The sequence below is a fragment of the Pristiophorus japonicus genome, chromosome 11 (assembly GCF_044704955.1).
Source record: "Pristiophorus japonicus isolate sPriJap1 chromosome 11, sPriJap1.hap1, whole genome shotgun sequence".
Classification (NCBI taxonomy): Eukaryota; Metazoa; Chordata; class Chondrichthyes; family Pristiophoridae; genus Pristiophorus; species Pristiophorus japonicus.
Window position 1 is genome coordinate 80,486,090 of NC_091987.1, and position 12,150 is coordinate 80,498,239.

Sequence of the window (12,150 nt, forward strand, 5' to 3'; positions counted from 1 at the left end):
TCTCATCCTTGTTTACAAATCCCTCCATGACCTCACCCCTCCCTATATCTGCAATCTCCTTCAGCCTCAATCTCCCAAGATGTCTAAGCTCCTCAAATTTTACCCTCCTGATTATAACTGTTGTTGGCCGTGCCTTCAGCTCCTAGGTAGGCCACAAGCTCTGGAACTTCCTCCCTAAACCGCACCGCCTCTCTATCTCTTAAGAAGACACTCCTTAAAACCTACCTCTTTGACCAAGGTTTTGGTAATCTGCCATAATCTCTTATGTGGCTCGGTGTCAGATTTATTTGTTTCGTCTTGTTATAATCCTGTGAAGTGCCTTGGGATGTTTTACTACGTTAAAGGCGCTATATAAATACAAGTTGTTTTTCTAATAGTGTACTGATGGATACAGAAAAATGGAGGCTAAAGTTAGACTGGCACTACACTAAATCATTATCTCATGATTCAAGCCTGTATTAAAATTTATGTTTTTCTCCCCCACAGATTCTTGAATTACTTGTTGCTTTCTGTTCAGTGAGCAATCTCAGGAGAATATTGTGTCATGCCATGTTTGGAACTTCCTCTGAGCAACGAGTTACAGCAGCTAGGCTCAAATCACAAGTTAAACCTTCAGAGCCAATTGTTACTCTTATCCACTGGTCAAGCCAACCACTAGAGAACCCCGAGAGGTGTTCATTGCTGGCTTTGGTTCTTCTAAAGGAGCTGTTTGAGGTACACAGTTTTTCAGTACTCCAAAATGAATAATTGAAGGGGGAAGGAAGAGCTATTTAAATGCATTTAAGATGCCTGTAAAATATCACACCTTTAGCTGTATTGGCCAGTTAGAGCAGTGTGACTTAGGCATGCACTCTGTCTAGAAGTTGTAGTTCTGCAGAATAAAGTTTAGCAATCACACATTATAAGGCCCCACTTCAGTACTGGACCAAATCTATACTTCCAACAAGTTACAACAGAGTAGATTAGGAAAGTTCAACAAGCATTCTTTCCTAACGTTTAAAAGTAAACTGTAGGGGGAGAGGAAAACAAGAACAAACATCCAACTTTACTTTGACATATGGACCTCTAAATCTGCTGTAAACAGTGTCTGGCTAGTTAAATGAGCCCATTTGACGCTGAGCTAGTGAATTATCAGTGTTGATAGCATGAGGCTAGTGCTGTTGCCGTTATCATAGGACTGGGATCAAACAGGGCTGCTCCATTGCCCTAACCCTCTTCTCAACCTTCCTCGCTGCAATTCTTCACCTCACAGTCAACAAGCTCCCCGCTGGAGTGGAACTAAACTACAGAGCCAGTGGGAACCTGTTCAGCCTTCGCCATCTCCAGGCCAGGTCCAAGACCACCCCAACCTCTGCCGTGGAGCTACAGTACATTGATGACGCCTGCGTCTGCGCACATACGGAGGCTGAACTCCAGGACATAGTCGACGTATTTACTGAGGCATACGAAAACAAGGGCCTTATGCTAAACATCCATAAGACAAAGGTCCTCCACCAGCCTGTCCTCGCCGCACAGCACTGCCCCCCAGTCATCAAGATCCACGGCGCGGCCCTGGACAATGTGGACCATTTCCCATACCTCAGGAGCCTCTTATCAACAAGAGCGGACATTGACGACGAGCTTCAACAGCGCCTCCAGTGCAGCCTTCGGCCGCCTGAGGAAGAGTGTTCGAAGACCAGGTCCTCAAATCTGTCACCAAGCTCATGGTCTACAGGGTGTAGTAATACCCGCCCTCCTGTATGGCTCAGAGACATGGACCATGTACAGGAGACACCTCAAGTCGCTGGAGAAATACCAACAACGATGTCTCTGCAAGATACTACAAATCCCCTGGGAGGACAGACGCACCAACATTAGCGTCCTCGACCAGGCCAACATCCTCAACATTGAAGCACTGACCACACTTGATCAGCTCCGCTGGGCAGGCCACCTTGTCCGCATGCCAGATCCGAGACTCCCAAAGCAAGCGCTCTACTCGGAACTCCTTCATGGCAAACAAGCCAAAGGTAGGCAGCGGAAATGTTACGAGGACACCCTCAAAGCCTCCCTGATAAAATGCAACATCCCCACTGACACCTGGGAGATCCTGGCCAAAGACCGCCCTAAGTGGAGGAAGTGCATCCGGGAGGGCACTGAGCACCTCGAGTCTCAATGCCAAGAGCATGCAGAAACCAAGCGCAGAAAGCGGAAAGAGCGTGTGGCAAACCTGTTCCACCCACCCTTTCTCTCAACGACTATCTGTCCCACCTGTGACGGGGATTGTGGTTCTCGTATTGGACTGTTCAGGCACCTAAGGACTCATTTTAAGAGTGGAAGCAAGTCTTCCTCGATTCTGAGGGACTGCCTATGATGATGAGAATCCTAGAAATTTACGGCACAGACTTTCAAGTATGCGTGTAGTTTTGAAGAGTCACACTTTAGTCATCCCTTTTTAAATGTAGGCATGTGCACATCGTGTTTCCCATCCACTTCCCATTTTTCTGGATTATTGTATGAAATTTTCCGTTGTTACGAAGCATGTCTAATGTTTGGAAAATATCTATTAATTCCATTGCGTCCTGCTAGCAAGGAAACAAAATATGTGTGGGTTGTTGATTGACTGATATTGCTCATGTCTTCAATCTGGTCCCAAGGAAAAAAAGTTCAGTGCTGCAAGACTTGCATTTATATAACGCCTTTCACGACCTCAGGAAGTCCCAGTGCTTTACAGCCAATAAGATTGAAGTGCAGTCACTCTTGTAATGTAGGAAACATGACAGCCAAATTGTGCTCAGCAAAGTCCCAAAAACATCAATGAGATTATGACAAGATAATCTGTTTTTAGTGATGTTGGTTGAGAGATAAATATTGTCTTTGACCAAGCTTTTAGTCACCTGTTCTAATATCTTATGTGGCACCCCATTTTGTCAGGTGACGTTCCGGTGAAGCGCCTTAGGACGTTTTACTACGTTAAAGGTGCTCTATAAATGCAGGTTTCTGTTATAATTTCAATGCACCCATCCGTACCTTGGGGATCATATTGAACATCCATTGTAATTTCTGACAAAACAAATCCTGGTTGACAAGAAGCTGACTGAATGGCATCCTGCCCGATTTTCCACCTCCTGCTGGAGTTATGCCGGGGAACAGGAGTAATTTCAGAGAAAAATTATTGTTAGTGGGTTTTGACTTGTAATCATGAAACTAGTTGCTGGGTGCTTTTACTTTCCCCAAATAATTTTCCAAACAGCTCTTGTGAAATCAGCGTTAACTTGACAAAAATAATTCTGAGAAATCCCCTATCTCTGTTAGTCAGCAGTGTAGACGTTGGTCATTGTGTCTATGTGTCAGACCTCAGATCATTTCTAGTTCTTTTAATGGTCTAAGTAACTGCTGAACTTAACTCAGTATTGACTGTTCAAATGTTGTAGCTGGAATTGAAGTGGGGGGAGGAAGAACATTTGGCTAAAAAAATTAGAATAAGCCTGTAGAAAGTAGATTCTGACCGAGCAGCACTATCCCTTTACTGATCTGTATCACACCCAGCGTATATATCGTCCAGCAAGATCCCATAACTGCTATAGACTCTGCTGCACATATCCTAACTTGCCTCTAGTCCCATTACCCCTGTGCTTGTCCACCAACACCTCAAATTAAAAATTGTGTTCAAATCCCTCCATGGCCTCACCCCCTCCATCTCGAGAACTATTGGGGAGAGGAGAAGAAATTGTTCTGAGTTGTGATCTGGAATGCACTGCCTGAAAGAGGTGGTGGAAGCAGATTCAATAGTAACTTTAAAATGGGAAATGAATACTAGAAAAGGAAAAAAATTGCAGGGCTATGGGGATGAGTGAGAGAATGGGATGAATTGGATAGTTCTTTGAGAGCCGGCACAGCCACAATGGGCCAAATGACCTACTTCTGTGCTGTATCATTCTATAGTATACATTTTTTTTAAAAACTCTTGCGCTGTCAGCAGCAATAAGAAACAAAATGTTTCACTGGACAAGATGATTGTTTATATTTTCAGCTTGCATACTTTAATGATGAAACGAATGCTAATGTAATAAAATAATGCTGTTAAATATTGAATGCCTTTATTACTGTAATAATCCTAAACTAGTAAAATAATTACTTAAATTCAATTTAATTCTAATTTCAACACTTTAATTCTGCTCATCCACTCATACTTTTTATTCTTTAACTTTTTTGGCAAATTTGACTTGATGGGGAAGAGAAGATGCAACAGATGCAGTTAAACAAATGGCTTCAATCTTAGTGAGCTCCTTGCACTTGTTGGAGGTGAGGCTGGAGGGGGTAGGGGCGAGGGATTTAAGGAGACGGTTGGTAGTGGAGAAAATAAACCAGGGATTATCTATGTCTTCCAGAATGATCCTGGGATAATGAGAAATGTAATAAAATAATTTATCCCAGACTTGGTTTTATTCTGTGACTAAACCTTATTTTCTGTAACACTGTCCAGGAAACAATAGACTGTACCCTTTGGACTACAGTTGAGCCATTTATGGAGCTGCTTTTTCCAGTTATCTTGGAGCAGTTACAGACTCCAGACCATGCTCAAGAGGACACACTGGTGAAAAAGAAATATGATCGAATTGCAAAGGCTCTTGATGTCCTATTAGATATCCTTTTTGATTAAATACAGCTGTCTAAAGTATAAGCAGTTAAATAAATACAAGTAGTGGGGGAATTTAAAATTCCAAACTATTTCTAATCATTTGTTATATTCATTTCTGGTAATTGAAATTTTCCCTTGTTAATTGAATTTATATTATAGTTCAAACTGTTGACGGATCCAACGCATCCCGGGAAAAGGGCATCCGCGGGCGGAGAGTTGAGCTATTTGCCCAACTTCTGCCCTGCGAATATCTGAAATTCTTACCCCTGTTAAAAGCATGTGTATGGCCTGCTTTTACCAGAGTTTAAAAAAGCCTAACAATATTTTATCAATCATGTATACATTAAAAATCCTGTGTCATAAAGTAAGTTTATTTTTAGCCCCGTTAAAACATGTACATTTATTTTTCAAAAAGTTAAATTTTTGTTTTAAATATTTAATTAAATGCTACTTTCATTTTAAATATGTTTTTATTTATTTGAAGTGTAGATGTATTTTTTGGGCTTTTTCCATTCATGTTTATGGGGGTTCCGTACATATGAAATCCCCATAACCATGAATGGGGATTCCCTTCTTTTATTGGTTGGGCTGGCCCACGTGATCCATGGGGGTACTTGTGAACTACATGGGCCTCTCTGGGCCTCTACCCGTGGAGAGGCCCAGGATAGCAAGTCTCCAGACCACCAGGTACGCGGGCATTTTATTTGCGGATCGAAGGCATTTTCCCGCGGGAAGCCTCCAACCACAAATTCATTGTTTTTTTGACTCCTTTGTAGCAGTTATGTTGTGTTATTGTGACTCCCTTTGACTTGGAATAACAGTCAAACTTAATAATCAGTTGTCCATGTCATCAAGCTGTTCCTTCTAGCACTTCGCTAAGAGCTGGTGAAGCACCTTGTGTGGAGAGTAATCAAGTTTAGTTTGAGGTTGAGTGACAACATCATTCCCTGGCGCTAAAACTATGGTATAATTTGGATAAATACTAAGAATTGGCAATATTTTTAGGTCCTTACAATTCCATATTTTTACCTGACTATAGGACAACCTAATGGCATGAGAACCAATCTCAGGCTATTAAGATTGGAGAATGTGATGCTGATGAAAGAGGACATGAACAAAAGCTTTGTCTTTTTCCTTAACTTTATCTTACTGCTTTGTGGAGATGATACAATGAAGTCGCAGGTTGCTAAGGTTCTCACTGCCAGAAACTGTGTCTCAATTCTGGAATATCAGTTCACATATAATAGGATGGAAATTGGCTACAGGAGCAATATAGCAGATGTGGAGCTATGGTAAGCTATGGAATTGTCGTGCAAAGTTAAAGAAAAATAAGGCAAAATTTTAAAAATATGAAATGGAAATTATTTTTTTGAATAAATACTTGAGGAACAAGTTCTTCAATGACCTAATGCTGAGATAATCACCACTTTACTGAGAAATTGTTTTGGGCAGTCTATCTGATGTACAGTTGCTATGGGTTCATGTCATAATTGATCAGAGCTTCACTAACTGGCACTAATTGAGCAAATTTGCAGAAGTGATTGGAGTGAGGCCTGATGATCACAGGAGTGCTTGATTCTGATACAAAGTGGAAAGATATTCCATTTTCTACATCATCATCATCATAGGCAGTCTTTCGAAATCGAGAAAGACTTGCTTCCACTCTGAAAGTGAGTTCTCAAGTGGTTGTACAGTCCAATGCGGGAATTATAGTCTCTCTCGGGTGGGGCGGACAGTGGTTGAAGGAAAGGGTAGGTGGGGAGGCTGGTTTGCAGCACGTTCCTTCCGCTGTCTGTGCTTGATTTCTGCATGCTCTCGGCGACAAGTGCTCAGCGCCCTTTCAAATGCTCTTCCTCCTCTTTGGGTGGTCTTGGGCCAGGGATTCCCAGGCGCCGGTGGGGATGTTGCACTTTATCAAGGAGGCTTTGAGGTTGTCCTTGAAATGTTTCCTCTACCCATCTGGAGCTCGTTTGCCATGTAGGAGTTCCGAGTAGAGCGCATGCTCAGGGAGTCTTGTGCCGGGCATGCAGACGATGTGGCCCGCCCAATGGAGCCGGTCGAGCATGGTCAGTGCTTGGATGTTGGCCTGAGCGAGAACATTGATGTTGGTAACATCCATAAGACAAAGGTCCTCTACCAACCTGACCCCGCCACACAGCACTGCACCCCCCCTCCCCCCCCATCCCAGTCCTTGGGAGCCTACTATCAGCAAAGGCAGACATCGATGAAGAGGTCCAACATTGCCTCCAGTGTGCCAGCACAACCTTCAGTCGCCTGAGGAAGAGAGTGTTTGGAGACCAGGATCTCAAATCTGGCACCAAGCTTATGGTCTACAGGGCAACAGTGAAACCTGCCCTCTTGTATGGCTGAGATGTGGACCATATACACCAGACATCTCAAAGCGCTGGAGAAGTACCACCAACGCTGCCCCCGCCATCCACTGGGAGGATAGACGCACCATTTCCTACACTGCTGTCCATGTCTCCTGTATCAGTCCAAAAACACCACCCATGTAAGTGGGAATGATATGTATGTAAATGGAAGAGAGTGCAGTGGTTAAATGTAAAATCCTCATCCTCACTGCATTGCCTCATGACTTTACCACACTCTATCTCCACAAACTTTTCCAACCCTATATTTCCCATTAAAACAGTATTGCACTTGTTCTGGCCACTCTTATATCCCCCTCCTGCCCACAAATCCACAGAACCCATTTCATCATTGATGGCCTTCAGCTACCTGGTTCCTAATATTTGGAATTCCCTGCCTAAACCTTCTTCCTCCTCACTTCTTTTAAAAGCTTCTTCAAAACCATGTCTTCAGCCAAGCTTTTGGTCTTCACTCTTTATATTTGTTTCTCTAACTCACCATCCATTTTCCCTGAGTTTATTCTATGAAGCACCTTTGGGATACTTTTTTTTACTTAAGTGCTATGTAAATGTTCTCCCTAGAGCAGAGATGGCCCAGAGGAGAGTTAAGAGATATTCAAAGTCAGGAATTATTTTAATAGAATAAATAAGGAGAAACTGTTTCCAGTGGCAGAAGGGTTGATAACTAGAGGACACAGATTTAAAGTGATTTGCAGAAGAACTAGAGGCAAAATTCAGAAACATATTTTTACACAGCAAGTTGTTGTGATCTGGAATGCACTGCCTAAAAAAGGTGGTAGAAGCAGATTCAATAGTAACATTCAAAAGAGGATTGGATATATACTTGAAGGGGAAAAATTTACAGGGCTATGGGAAAAGAGCAGGGGAGTCGGATTAATTGGATAGCTCTACCAAAGATCTGGCACGGGCATGGTGGGCCGAATGGCTTCCTTCTGTGCTGTATTATTTTATGCAATGGAAGTTGTTAGATAATTAAGTTCTAAAAATAAATTGCTAGAACTATTAAACGTATTCTTATGTTATCTGCTAATGCTTCTGTAGTAAGAGGGTTGTTGCTCAATATGCATGCTTTCTTTTAAGCTGATAGAGATGTGAACTGCTGCTGACGAGTTTCATTTTGTTATAGGTAGGGGAATTGCATTTGTGAAGCTCAAATTTCTAGATTCTTTCTAAATTGCTTCATGGAGGGCTGATAATGCTTATCAAGGAGAGGCCAAATTATAATAAGCATCAAGTCTAAAATTAGCTTGTAATTGGCACCTTTCTAAACTTGTGTTTTATCTCCTCATGTTGCATGTTGACAGTAAAATAGGTGCAGATATTGTCTTGAAGACTCTTAGCCTTATGAACAGACTCAAACAGTTGGTGCCAAACATGGAAGCAAGCTTTTATAAGATTTTGCAGGTAAAATTTACAACTGGTTTTGAAACCAACTTTTTTGAGATGTCTTTTTCCTATTACTTTATTAACCAAAACTAGAAATAAAAATAAGGTATTGCTTTTAACATGTTGATTCTTGAGCTGTGTAGAAAAATGTTGAGATTAGGTAGCACGGGGAAAAGATATTGGCCTGGATTTTGTAGTCAGCGGAGAACGAACAGTGCTTGCCGTTCATTGTGCTTACAACTGCCCACACACTTGTTTGTGGGCTTTTGTGAAGCAGCTTACGACCATCGGTAGTCCGATACAGTGCAGTGTCCTCTACAGAGGATTGTGACCAGTGTGAATGGGGAAAGCATCAGCATATCTCCTTAACCAGTCAGCGTCGAGTCTAAACCAGGAAGTGTAAGTTATAATATTTAATTCAAAGTAAAATCATGTACATGAAGCAAAATAAACAGACAGAAAGCAAGATGGGATGAAGAGGCAAGAAAAAGTTTTTTATTAAATAATTTTTTAAAAAATCACCAACAATAATTAAAATCTGCAGGAATGAGACTCCACACTTTTGTAAAAGTAAATATTCAGGGCCAGAGAGGTGGTTTGGCAGTAATTAAGACTTATGCTATTAAAAATTCACTTGTATTTTAATGGACAAGCCCTAACTCTTTCTGGCACGTTTAGTGGGTGTGCGAACATAAGAAATAGGAGCAGGCTAGCCCTATAGCCCTGTGAGCCTGCTCAATCATTCAATAAGATCATGGCTGAACTTTGACCTCAACTCACTTTCCTGCCCTATCACCATATCCCTTGATTCCCTTCACTGCCCAAAATCTATCGATCTCAGTCTTGAATATAGATATGTAAAGAGTAAAAGGTTAGTAAAGACAAACGTAGGTTCCCTGCAGTCAGAATCAGGGGAAGTCATAACGGGGAACAAAGAAATGGCAGACCAATTGAACAAGTACTTTGGTTCGGTATTCACTAAGGAGGACACAAACCGGATATAAAAGGGGCCAGAGGGTTTAGTAAGAAGGAGGAACTGAGGGAAATCCTTATTAGTCGGGAAATTGTGTTGGGGAAATTGATGGGATTGAAGGCCGATAAATCCCCAGGGCCTGATGGTCTGCATCCCAGAGTACTTAAGGAGGTGGCCTTGGAAATAGCGGATGCATTGACAGTCATTTTCCAACATTCCATAGACTCTGGATCAGTTCCTATGGAGTGGAGGGTAGCCAATGTAACCCCACTTTTTAAAAAAGGAGGGAGAGAGAAAACAGGGAACTATAGACCGGTCAGCCTGACATCAATCGTGGGTAAAATGATGGAATCAATTATTAAGGATGTCATAGCAGCGCATTTGGAAAGAGGTGACATGATAGGTCCAAGTCAGCATGGATTTGTGAAATCATGCTTGACAAATCTTCTGGAATTTTTTGAGGATGTTTCCAGTAGAGTGGACAAGGGCGAACCAGTTGATGTGGTGTATTTGGACTTTCAGAAGGCTTTCGACAAGGTCCCACACAAGAGATTAATGTGTAAAGTTAAAGCACATGGGATTGAGAACTGGTTGTCAGACAGGAAGCAAAGAGTAGGAGTAAATGGGGACTTTTCAGAATGGCAGGCAGTGACTAGTGGGGTACCGCAAGGTTCTGTGCTGGGGCCCCAGCTGTTTACACTGTACATTAATGATTTAGACGAGGGGATTAAATGTAGTATCTCCAAATTTGCGGATGACAATAAGTTGGGTGGCAGTGTGAGCTGCGAGGAGGATGCTATGAGGCTGCAGAGTGACTTGGATAGGTTAGGTGAGTGGGCAAATGCATGGCAGATGAAGTATAATGTGGATAAATGTGAGGTTATCCACTTTGGTGGTAAAAACAGAGAGACAGACTATTATCTGAATGGTGACCGATTAGGAAAAGGGGAGGTGCAACGAGACCTGGGTGTCATGGTACATCAGTCATTGAAGATTGGCATGCAGGTACAGCAGGCGCTTAAGAAAGCAAATGGCATGTTGGCCTTCATAGCGAGGGAATTTGAGTACAGAGGCAGGGAGGTGTTACTACAGTTGTACAGGGCCTTGGTGAGGCCACACCTGGAGTATTGTGTACAGTTTTGGTCTCCTAACTTGAGGAAGGACATTCTTGCTATTGAGGGAGTACAGCGAAGGTTCACCAGACTGATTCCCGGGATGGTGGGACTGACCTATCAAGAAAGACTGGATCAACTGGGCTTGTATTCACTGGAGTTCAGAAGAATGAGAGGGGATCTCATAGAAACGTTTAAAATTCTGACGGGTTTAGACAGGTTACTTGCAGGAAGAATGTTCCCAATGTTGGGGATGTCCAGAACCAGGGGTCACAGGATAAGGATAAGGGGTCAGCCATTTAGGACCGAGATGAGGAGAAACTTCTTCACCCAGAGAGTTGTTGTTGAGGCCAATTCACTAAATATATTCAAAAAGGAGTTAGATGTAGTCACTACTAGGGGGATCAAGGGGTATGGCGAGAAAGCAGGAATGGGGTACTGGAGTTGCATGTTCAGCCATGAACTCATTGAATGGCAGTGCAGGCTCGAAGGGCTGAATGGCCTACTCCTGCACCTATTTTCTATATTTCTATATACTAATTGACTGAGCATCCATAGCCCTCTGGGTAGAGAATTCCAAAGATTTACAACCCTCTGAGTGAAGAAATTTCTTCTCATCTCAGTCCTAAATGACCGACCCTTTATCCTGAGACTATGACCCCGAGTTCTAGACTCTCCAGCCAGAGGAAACAGCCTCTCTGCATCTATCTTGTCAAGCCCTCTAAGAATCTTTTATGTTTCAATGAGATCACCTCCTTCTTCTAACAAATTGTGAGGACACAAAAAATCTGCAAAGGAATATAGACAGGCTAAATGAATGGGCAAAAATTTGGCAGATGGAGAATAATGTGGGAAAATGTGAGGTTATCCACTTTGGCAGGAAAAATAGAAAAGCAAATTATAATTTAAATGGAGAAAAATTGCAAAGTGCTGCAGTACAGAGGGACTGAAACACAAAGTTAGTATGCAGGTACAGCAAATAATCAAGAAAGCAAATGGAATGTTGGCCTTTTATTGCAAGGGATATAGAGTATAAGAGCAGAGAAATCCTGCTACAACTGTACAAGGTATTGGTGAGGCCACACCTAGAGTACTGCATACAGTTTTGGTCTCCGTATTTAAGGAAGGATATACTTGCATTGGATGCTGTTGAGCGAAGGTTCACTCGGTTGATTCTGGAGATGAGGGGATTGACTTATGAAGATAGGTTGAGTGGGATGGGCCTATACTCACTGGAGTTCAGAAGAATGAGGTGATCTTACTGAAACATATACGATAATGAGGGGGCTAGACAAGGTGGATGCAGAGAGGATATTTCCAGTCATAGGGGAAACTAAAACTAGGGAACATAGTCTCAGATTAAGGGGCCGCCCGTTTAAAACTGAGATGAGGAGAAATTTCTTCTCTGAGGGTTGTAAATCTATGCAATTCTCTGCCCCCGAGAGCTGTGGAGGCTGTGTCATTGAATATATTTAAGGTGGAGATAGACAGATTTTTGAGCGATAAGGGAATAAAGGGTTATGGGGTGCGGGCAGGGAAGTGGAGCTGAGTCCATGATCAGATCAGCTATGATCATTAAATGGCGGAGCAGGCACAGGGGCCAGATGGTCTACTCCTGCTCCTATTTTTTTATGTTTTAAACTCCAGATAATATAGGCCCATTCTACTCAA

At 42.4% G+C, this 12,150-nt stretch overlaps 1 protein-coding gene across 1 annotated transcript in view; it reads left to right on the forward strand.

The window, feature by feature from the left end:
- Positions 1-12,150, forward strand: part of cip2a (cellular inhibitor of PP2A) — an 85,010-nt gene that overhangs the window by 36,506 nt on the left and 36,354 nt on the right. Inside the window, exons 10-13 of the mRNA XM_070892984.1 lie at positions 487-714; positions 4,463-4,622; positions 5,769-5,910; positions 8,313-8,412. Of these exons, the coding sequence (XP_070749085.1) occupies positions 487-714; positions 4,463-4,622; positions 5,769-5,910; positions 8,313-8,412 (630 nt within the window). The remainder of the gene's footprint in view (positions 1-486; positions 715-4,462; positions 4,623-5,768; positions 5,911-8,312; positions 8,413-12,150) is intronic.